The sequence below is a fragment of the Scomber japonicus genome, chromosome 1 (assembly GCF_027409825.1).
Source record: "Scomber japonicus isolate fScoJap1 chromosome 1, fScoJap1.pri, whole genome shotgun sequence".
Lineage (NCBI taxonomy): Eukaryota > Metazoa > Chordata > Actinopteri > Scombriformes > Scombridae > Scomber > Scomber japonicus.
The window spans coordinates 10,541,585-10,552,212 of NC_070578.1; the positions used below are offsets into that span (position 1 = coordinate 10,541,585).

Sequence of the window (10,628 nt, forward strand, 5' to 3'; positions counted from 1 at the left end):
CGACTAAACATATCTGTAGTATTAGTAGTACTGTTATGGTCGGACTAACTTATAACCACTGCGTGTCTTTTTTTTTCCTGTGCAGTGTACGTACCAGATGAGTGGGAGGTCGCACGGGAGAAAATAAGCTTGAGTCGCGAGCTCGGCCAGGGGTCGTTCGGCATGGTGTACGAGGGCTTGGCGAAGGGCGTGGTCAAAGACGAACCGGAGACCCGCGTCGCCATCAAGACTGTGAACGAGTCAGCCAGCATGAGGGAACGGATAGAGTTTCTGAACGAAGCCTCCGTCATGAAGGAGTTCAACTGTCACCATGTGGTACGCACGCACACACATATTCAGATGAGGCAGAGTAGCGGATGGGTAGGGTGGACGTAATTTTGTGTAAAAAAACAAGCTCGGTAGTCAATGCTTGTGTGATTTGTGCAGGTTCGTCTCCTGGGAGTGGTCTCTCAGGGTCAGCCCACCCTGGTCATTATGGAGCTGATGACGCGAGGAGACCTGAAGACTTACTTGCGCTCCCTCCGACCTAAAGAGGTATTGACAGGCTTGTAATATAATATAATATAAATTAATAATAAAAAAATCTGCATGACCTTCTAATTCATGTCGATGAGGACTTTTCTTCTGTGAACTCACTCTCTCACCCATCCCTCTCTCTACATCTGCAGCAGCAATGGTCAAGCCTGTCTCTGCCTCCTCTGAAGAAAATGCTTCAGATGGCCGGGCAGATCGCTGACGGCATGGCGTACCTCAACGCAAACAAGTTTGTCCACAGAGACCTGGCAGCCAGGAACTGCATGGTGGCCGAGGACTTCACCGTTAAGATAGGAGGTAAAGGAGGTTGCGCTCAGCTTTGGAGAATGAATGGGAGGGAGTCAGAAGCATGCTCATTAAGCACAGTTGCCGTGTCAACATGTTTATGTGCACTGATCCACAGCTGACCTTTTTTCTGTTGAAATCTGTTGCTCGTAAACATCTTATGTCAGCTGCTGATATTATCAAATACTGCAACAGGAAATGAAATCCAACCCAGTTAGAATGTTAAAGCTCTTTGAGTTTAGAAAAAAAATATTTATAGAGCGCCATCCAGGCAATTATGGTTGCAAGATCTGTACACCTTATTTTTAAGTTTAGAATAGCAGAATAGTGACTTGTATGGTACTGACTGCTGTTGTTTCAAGCTGATAATCTCAGTAAAGAGCGCCCTCCTGTGTAATATAAGGGTAGGCAACAAGTAAAGCTAAAGGCTTGAAGAAGTGTATACACTTTATACAATTTGGCAAGAAAATGGTGGCAGTAGCTTGAAGTTAAGTTTTAATTGGGTGGAGTCTGGCATTGTTGGTCAGTTGATTACTGTCATATAAACAAGGAAGGTGTTACATTTGACAAGGTGCCAAGAAGTATTAACAATATTAGAGATGATGACAGATTATTTGCGATGATTTTCTGGATTAATCGTTTAGTGGTTACATCTATAAAATGTAAAAAAAAAATGTTCATCACAATTTCCCAAAAAAAGTGTCTTTTCTGTTATTTTCATCGTCACTGAAGACTTCAGGAAAAGAATCAGGAAAGATTCACATTTGAGCAGCTTTTCTTCTTCTTCTTCTAAAAAAAAAAAGACACATAACAATTAATTGATTAGCAGAATACTTTACCAGAAAACATTTCTGTAAATTGACTAATTAATTGCAGCTCTGAAACACAATTTTCTCTGCAGAATAGCATTCTAACATCTTGGCTATATTTGCCATGTGTGTGTGTGTGTGTGTGTGTGTGTGTGTGTGTGTGTGTGTGTAGACTTCGGCATGACCAGAGACATCTATGAGACAGATTATTACCGCAAAGGTGGTAAAGGTTTGCTCCCTGTCCGCTGGATGTCACCCGAGTCTCTGAAAGACGGAGTCTTCACTACAAACTCTGATGTCTGGTAAGCAGGTCCATGTAAACACAAACAAACACACATGGCAGCTTCATTCTCTGTGTGTATCGTTTCCAAGAAACATCTTAAGAGGACGATAGCGATAAGAGGAGACACACTAATTTAACCTCCCTTCCTCTCTCCTTCCCTTTAGGTCGTTTGGGGTGGTGTTGTGGGAGATTGCCACTCTGGCAGAACAGCCCTACCAGGGTCTGTCCAATGAGCAGGTTCTCCGGTTTGTGATGGAGGGAGGACTGCTGGAGAAACCACAGAACTGTCCTGACATGCTGTAAGTAATCAACACTCACACTCTGCAGATTCACATTTTATGCTCTCATGTATGCTAAATAACGCAGTCGTTATGCCTATAATAAACCCTCGACTTCCTGTTTGTTTCTCAACTGTTTTTCTCCTCTTTTCTGACTGCTGTTTATTCACACAAACAAGTGAAGCAGTACTGCCGCTCTTCAGCCTGTGGTCACGAGGATTTCCGTTCCATTCACAGCCCGTCTGTTTTTCTCTGGGCACTGTCGCGTTCTCTGTGATGCGTTTGTTCTTAATATGAAACAGCCCACGTATAAATCCACATCAAACGACTTGTGAGCGTGGCAGACAAATTTGGCCACCCACCACAAAAAGATTGGGGATGCATCAGATGGTGACGTAATGAGAACAAATGTGAAGCCACAAGGGTTTATTTTTCCTGTGGGAACAAGGATGATGTCTTACTTCCAAAAATTAATTTCTATCGACGAGAGAGCTTTCTAACACCAATAAATAATGACAGGATGCTATCGTACCATATTCACTTCAAGAATATTATTTAGCCTTAAAGGAATTGTTAAACATTTTGGGAAATGTGCCTATTTGGTTTTTTTGCTGAGAGTTAGATGAGAAGATAAATACCACTCTCGGCTATAAAATCAAAATCAATCTTCTCTCTAAACTGATGACAGGAAAGTGATTTCCAAATGTTTTCCAAAATGTAACTTTAGTCTCGCTTGCTGTCACTGTATCAAGACACACGGAGAAAACTTTTAATCACAGATCAAATGTTGTGTCACAGATGACTAAATCAGCATTTGGTTTAGATCAGATACTGCTGCCTTTGTCATTGCATAAATAGACACTAGGAGTGTAACACATCTGCATCTCAGCACACTGATGCTGCAGTTTCTCTACATTTACTGTGACCTGAAGGTTGCCGTTGTGGTACATCAGGCTTGTTTGTCAGATCCGGGCTAGACGCAGACCTCTCAGTGTCAGTAGCTGGACAGAGGTGAAAGCGGTATCGGCTCCGCGCTTCATAAACACGGAGTGGGGGGTTACATACAGCCGTTTTAGCAACAGAGAGCAAACATTTGGCAAAAGTAAATATTGGTTTATTGGTAGGAGGGTACAGAGTCTTTACTACAGGGGGATATGTTGTTGATGTGGACCGAGTTAACCTGTATGTATGTGTGTGTGTGTGTGTGTGTGTGTGTGTAGGTTCGAGCTGATGCGAATGTGTTGGCAGTACAACCCGAAGATGCGTCCATCTTTCGTGGAGATCATCAACAGCATAAAGGACGAGCTGGAGCCGTCTTTCAGTGAGGTCAGTTTCTTCTACAGCGCCGACAACAAGCCGGCCGACGCTCCGCAGCTCCACCTGGACAAGATCGACGACATGGATGACGTTCCTTTGGACCCCCCTTCTTCTACCCAACCACAGCAAGCCCCAGTCCCGCTACAGACCCCGCCCTCCCCGAGCTCAGAGGCCCCACCGGCCCCCTCGCTAGCCCCCAGCTCCCCTTCCTCTCCCTGTACATCCACCGCTGCCATGGACAAGCAGCCCTCCAGCCAGCAGGCGGCCAATGGGCTGTCGGGGGCGGGCCTCGCAGCAGGGTCGGGGCTCGGGACAGGTTCAGGTGTCACAATGCGGCCGTCTCTGGACGAACTGCCGCCGTACGCGCACATGAACGGAGGACGCAAAAATGAGCGCGCCATGCCCCTCCCGCAGTCCTCTGCCTGCTGATGGGACAGACAGCCACCAGACTGCAAACCCTGCCATCCGCTGCTCCGCAGAGCCTGATGTCTCAGCGGGTGGGACCTCTCTCTCTCTCTCTCTCTCTCTCTCTCTCTCTCTCTCTCTCTATGTCTCCCCCCTCTCTCTCTCTCTCTCTCTCTCTTTTTTTTTTTTTAAAATGAAATACAGCAAAACCACGTCCACCAGCTGGGCGTGGATTCTCGGTGAGGAGCAGAGACTCACAGTTAGGTTGAGAAAGGCTGTCATTGGTCAATGTTCTGCTGTACCTCCACACACTTTTTTTTTTTCATATTCTAGTTTTGGTTTCTACCAGCTGGCTGTCAGATGTTGACACTGGCCTTGCTGCTGAGTCGGAAGAACAAAAAACAGAACAAAAGAAAGAAAAAAAATCATTATGAGAGCTCTCTATTTCTCCCTTTGGCTGAACTTATTTTATAAATTGTCGTTTGTTACTTTTTTATATGTATTTCCAAATAGGGGAAAAAAGAAAAATGTGTAGGCCTTTATAAATGACTAGCGTTTTGGTCGCTTTTGAGCGGGCATTATGGTGAAACTGTTAAGCATATCTAATGAAGAAGCACTCAGAGAGGTCAGCGTCTCCGTCGGTCGGTCGTTCAAGTCGTCTCGTTGCTCTGCAGGCTGGGTGTCAGCGTAATGCCGGGTCAACAGCCAATCCGCTGAAACAAAACAACCAGAGAGGGAAAGGTCAAATCTGCCAAATTTGTTGCCAAAATTGTACCTTTTTTTTTTTTTTTTTTTTTTTTTTTGTCAAATTCTCTCTTCTGCAGTCTCGCCCTAAAATTCTTCACCACCCCTGCGTTGAAAATGGAAGCAAAAATAAAATGAAATTTTAAAAAATAGCACTTTGATCTGCTTCCACGCCGTTCTCATTCTCAAAAGTTTGTGATGAAAGGGATATTTGGTTCCCTCTACAGTCCTACACTCTTTATCTGTTGCTGTTCACTGATATCTACAGCTACTGTGTTGATCTGGTCAGTTTAGACCTCTATCAAATGGTTGTCTATCAAAATGATAGAAGACGTCGTAGACCTTGGTTACATCAATTTATCTGAAATTGAGCCACAACTTGTCACAAAGTGCTGTTCCATAAGGTTTTAACCACCAAAAATAGTCAATAAAGAAGCAAAAAAAGAAAAAAGAAAAAACAACCTCAGAGCGAAAGGACTGAGGAGGGACGAGCATAAGGTGGAAAACACTAGAACAAAACACTAGATCTTTAACGTCTCTCAATCTGAGTTTGCTCCATGTTCAGAGACAAAGTTGTTGTATACAAACAGGTATTTTTTTAGACTAGTCATTAGTCTCCAACATTTACAACATCTCTATGTGGGCAGAGCATTTATGTACACACCAGTTGTTTGTGTCACTTTTCTAACTTTTATACAGTTGGAGACATTCATCATGTACAGAAAGAAGCTGCTATTCCTTATTTCTCTTGTGGTTGTAATATAGTTAATATCTATATATAAAAAGAGAAAAACTCCTTCAGGTCAGATCTACGAACGTTTCCACTACAGTCCATTTTTTTTAAATGCTTGTAATTGTGTAAAGTGTATCTGAGCTGGTTTCATTTCTGTGTTTGCGTAAAAGGTACGACAATTTGCCTTGTGTTTTGAAACACCGGTAACTTCCCCTCCCATTTGAATAGGGGACCTGGTCCAGGTCCTTGTCTTCTCTCGGGACGCCTCCGCCTCTGTCCCCATGGGTGGTTTGGACTAGACCCCCTCTACCCATCATCAGAGGGCAGAAGTCAGGCGCTACTGAAGAGCCCCAACTAAATCTCAGGTCAAAGAGAAAAGTTAAATCCTTTTCTTCTTTCCTTTTTTTTTCTTTTTCTTTTTTTGTGCTGTCATACCCAGAGACATCCAGCCTGGTGTGTGTATGTGTGTATTTGTTAACCTCTGTCTGATTCTGCCTCCCTCTGACTCTGTTATTTCAATTTCTTTGGTTGTTAGACAAGAACAGTCTGAAACCAGAAGGGTCACGGTCAGCTTTGGATTGGTTCTTGCACTGTTTGTATGGAGCCCCGAAAAAGACAAAATGTAGCAAAATGTTATCATACAAGTTAGAAGATAACTGAATACGTGAAAAAATAATGTTTAGTTAAATAATTCAAATAGTGTTTAAAAGAAATATTAAGCTTTAAATAATGTTTATTTCTTCTGCCTTCACTTTATCTTTTACTAGCTGATTGTATTATTCAACAGCTTGGTTTTCCTTTTTCTTTTCTTTTTTTTTCAAATAATTTTTCCATTCACTATTACTCGTGTGTGTCTGTGTGTGTGTGTGTGTGTGTGTGTGTGTGTGTCTGTCTGTGTGTGTGTCTATCTGTGTGTCTGTCTATCTGTGTCTACCTATCTTAACTGAAGACACTGGTGGTTAAACACATTTAGCATCAGCCTTACCAGCTAGCTACCTAGCTGCAGCTCACTTTCATAAACAAAGCCAGCAAGTGAATGCTAATGAAATAAGCTAGCTAATGCTACTCACAATTTTATAGTTAATTTACCTAATAAAAAAAGGAGCCATTATGTCACGCACTGCTATAAAATATCAAAAGTAACACAACGGTACATGCAGCATTAACATTATAACTGTAGTTTAGGTAGCTAGCTAAAAGGCCTGGTAGGTTTAAGTGTTTCCAGTTAAACTAGCTAACTCCACACAGGATACTAGATTACATGGTACGCACACACACAGTGGAGCTAACGTTGCTCTGTCATATAAGGACAAGTCCAATTTGTGTCGAGGAAAAGGACATTTTGGAAAATTTAAAATGTAAAACAAGGAGTTGAAGGAGATAAGTTGAGTTGTAATTTGCATTATTTTGGATTAGCTAATGTAAAAACTACAAAGCTTTTTTTGATTAGAGGTTAAGTTTTAAAGCCTTATTTTGTCCACTCCATTGTGATTACTTAACTAAAGGTTTTATTTATCACTGAATTCAGATCTATTTTTGACTTGTCTGATAGGCTTTAACTACATTCAGTCAGGTTCAGGGCTTCATATGTCTGTGCTGTGAAATAACACTGACTTCAAGGTACAAAGCAAATGCAAAATGAAATTGGTGTGTTGTAGCTGCGAACCTTAAACAATTTTCTGAAGTGCAAAAACCTATCTGTAGGATAATTTCACTTTCTGCTAGTCAGCTTTTTTTTTAATTGAAGGGTGGGTTTCTGTATGCTGCTGGAGTCAATCCGCATTATTTATCTATTTTCCAACATATTAACATTTGTCTGTAGAAGATTGCTGAAGTCAAATTGGGTTCAGAAATAAGAGGAATTATCTTACAGCACTGATGGACTGATGGAAAAAAAGTCAGTGAATAAGTAGATTAAGTATGATACTAAAGGGATTCGGGAGTGAGGCCCTTTTTGTTTCTATGAACGAGTTTGTCATGTTTGCTTTTTTCAATTAAAATAGTAAACTTGAATTCAGCCACACACATTTGGTTTGAGACAAGTCCGCTGTGAGAGAACAAACATCATTAAACTGACTGTTGTATCACAGAATTAAGGTTTACTAAAAAGTCACATCAGACTAAAACATGAAGACGAGCATGATCAGAGACGAGCACATGGAATAGATTTTAAAGGCTCATTCACCTCACAAAGTTACATTTGGATTCCCAGACCAGATGTTTCTTGGTTATTTATGTTACTTTTTTTTTGTGAAGTGTAAATCACTGTACAAATACCCCGCAAGTTTTTTTATTTTTATTTTTTTTCTTTTCCTTTTGATATTTTTGTGTTTCTTTTGCTATTTCGGGGGAAGATTTTGTTATTTCTTCAACCATCCATCTACCTCACTGTTTAGTTTTTGTTTCTTTCTATCTATATACGCGTTACAAAAAGACAAAAACATCTCATCTCTCTGTTGTCCGGCTGTAATGACGATCTTTACCGAGTGCTGATGACAAATCCAAACCACAAACCAAAACCATCCTGGAGGGGGAAGGAGCGCCGAAAAAAAACATGAAGGCCGGCAGAGGGAAACCAGATTAATGCGGGTGAACATTTGTTTCTACTCTGCAGATAATCCACCAGTCATTCAGGCTCCTGTTAGATTATTAGTAGAGTTTTGGGGACAAAGCGGTTGTTTGCAAACTTTTGCCGTGGCTTGTGGGTGATTGATTGAAGCTCTGCTCCACCCAGCAAGCTCTGATGACAATGATGATGATAACTTTTTACCTGGAGTCTGGTAGAGTGGAAGGCTGGTTCATTTCTCTGATCCTCCACTGTGAGAAGAGCTGTTAAAAACACGGGAGAAAGGAGGAAGTGTCCTGCTGTGACCAGTTGTTAAAACCTCCTGACCTCCTCACCTTTACTTTCTTTTCTCAGACAACCCCCCTCACCTCTACCCACTGCCTCTTCCCGTCACTGTATATTAGTGTTACTGACTGGCCTGTAGACCTACAAACCTGAAGCCTAGCTCGAGTTCGTGCCTTTACATTTAAGTCACAGAGCTAAGCATTATTTTCTCCTTTTGCTAAATAAATACCTGGATATCTTTTCTAAACCAGGAAGGCTGTTTACAACATTTACTGCTGTCTGTTCTACACAGGTTAAATTTCCAAAATACTCAAATCACTTCCATGAAAAATGTTGGGGGAAAAATTGGTGTTTAGCTGTGTGACTGGAATGTAATAGTGATTGGTGATATAAGAGAGGCACAAACTGGGCCCAACTGAAGCCTAAATCTGCACCATAAATGCCACCAGAGCCAGGAGGAGCCTGGAAAGACACATCTCGTGGATAAAAAGAAGGACAGTGCCGTCTTTAAGCAGAGGAACCAAGTTAATGACTGAAAAATGTTAGTCTATTTTTGTGTCATTCGCTTGTTTAAAAGATCCTTTGGAGTCACGTGTAAACAGGACTGCAAGCTTTTTTCTTTTCTTTTTTCTCTTTCAATATTCTGTGTGACAATTGAAATCTGTGGTGCCCCTCACGGTCTTTCACTCCATATAGAAGACCATTATGAGACTTGAGGCTGCTACAAGAAGAAGGGGATTTGAGGAGGATTTGTGCTTTTAGTTTGGGACAGTTTACACTGGTTAACAGTTAACATACTGTACACATAGTAAATTACCGCTGCTAGTACACGTGATGGTGATGTTTGTGTGCTCTGCTAAACCGTTAACGACCATTTTAATGTTCCACACGCTGCCAGATTGAAATAATTAGTTAATCTACATTCCCACAAACCTCATTGGGCTTTAATGTGCTCTGGAAGCGGTTTGTTTCTCGTCATCAAGTGACGCCATGTGGAGTGCCAGGTACAAGGAAGGTTGACCACATCTGGTTTCATTTAAGCCTTTTGATCATTCAAAGACGTGTGCGTGTGACCTGAGAGCTAGCTAATGATCCTTGCTAGTTACTATGGAAACACGTCTGGTCACCGAGAAGCTAGTTAATGGATGTGTTGTGTTTTACACATGGAAATTACTTCCTCTTCGTGTGACTCTCGAGGTTCCTTACTGCCTTTATTGGACGTTGGTGCTGTTCCTGTCTGCCTAGACGTGTTACCATGGTGATCACAATTCCAGTAAAAAAAAAAAAAAAATCCCTCTTTTTCTCATTTCATCAATCTTCTGTCTCTCTGAGCTAAGGCAGGTTTCTGGTTTTAGGCTGCAAGTATTAGGATCGGAGGTCTAGCTGACATCATCATTAGGTTCTGGTTTAGAGTCCAACCACAGTTGACTGATCCAATGAGGTCAGGATTGGTATTTCAGTGTTTGTGGTCTGTTTTTTGCCTCACTTTTACCACTGGAATGCCTCACAGAGCGGACATAAAATTTAACAAATTTCCTTTTCTTTTTTTCTTTACTTTTTTTTCTTACAATGATGGCCAATTTGTTGTTAGATTTTGATGTGTGTAAATTATTCATAGCCTTCCATCTCTTGCGTTTCTATTGAAATGATCTGTTAGACTGAGGTTTCATTTAGATTTTCTTTTGTACATGCTGTTGTAGGGATTTTTTCCTGTTATAAATATATTCTGAAATACTGGGAAAAAACGATTGGCTGAAGGAAAAGAGAATGTCTGTTTCTCTGATTCTTTTTTTTTCTACACAAGATTTAAGATGAATAAAAATGTATGCAAACAGTTTGACTGCTTGTCTTTGTTAGAAGGTAAGATATCTGCACTAGTAGTACAAACCACTGATTGCAGGAAATGAGACAGGAGAAAAACTGATGCCAAGAAGATACATACAATTTTGCTCCACTACGGCTTCAGTTGCCAGTCACTATTTTACAGACTAAGACAAGGTGCAGCAGCAGTTAAACTACCAAACAACATTGACTTCTGATGGTTAAATATAAACTTCATTCTGTAAGAATTGGTGCTTTAAAATATCTGGATTTTTCTGGATTCAATTAATCCTCCTTGTTCATAATGGTGTAACCTTTGAATATTTCACTCAAATGCATTTGCTATACAAATTAGAATCTATATTTCCTTTATGAAAACTCATACTTCCTCAGTAAAGCTAGAGTTAGGTTGTTTTTATTATGGTCTTACAGTCTTACTGGAATAAAGGAATTCACTGGGAGGAACTCTACATGGTGCAATTCAGTGATGTACCTGCAGGTGGTAGCAGAGCGTCTGAGAAGAAGCAGAGCGGGTGACCTTCGACGTGGGACGGGGTTGTGACGTCAT

At 41.2% G+C, this 10,628-nt stretch overlaps 1 protein-coding gene across 1 annotated transcript in view; it reads left to right on the plus strand.

The window, feature by feature from the left end:
- The window catches only part of igf1rb (insulin-like growth factor 1b receptor), a 42,974-nt gene extending 38,934 nt beyond the window's left edge, over nucleotides 1-4,040 (plus strand). The window contains exons 16-21 of the mRNA XM_053316685.1: nucleotides 86-315; nucleotides 427-534; nucleotides 669-831; nucleotides 1,801-1,930; nucleotides 2,076-2,210; nucleotides 3,410-4,040. Of these exons, the coding sequence (XP_053172660.1) occupies nucleotides 86-315; nucleotides 427-534; nucleotides 669-831; nucleotides 1,801-1,930; nucleotides 2,076-2,210; nucleotides 3,410-3,935 (1,292 nt within the window). The 3' untranslated portion in view covers nucleotides 3,936-4,040. The remainder of the gene's footprint in view (nucleotides 1-85; nucleotides 316-426; nucleotides 535-668; nucleotides 832-1,800; nucleotides 1,931-2,075; nucleotides 2,211-3,409) is intronic.
- The last annotated feature ends 6,588 nt before the right edge of the window (nucleotides 4,041-10,628 follow it).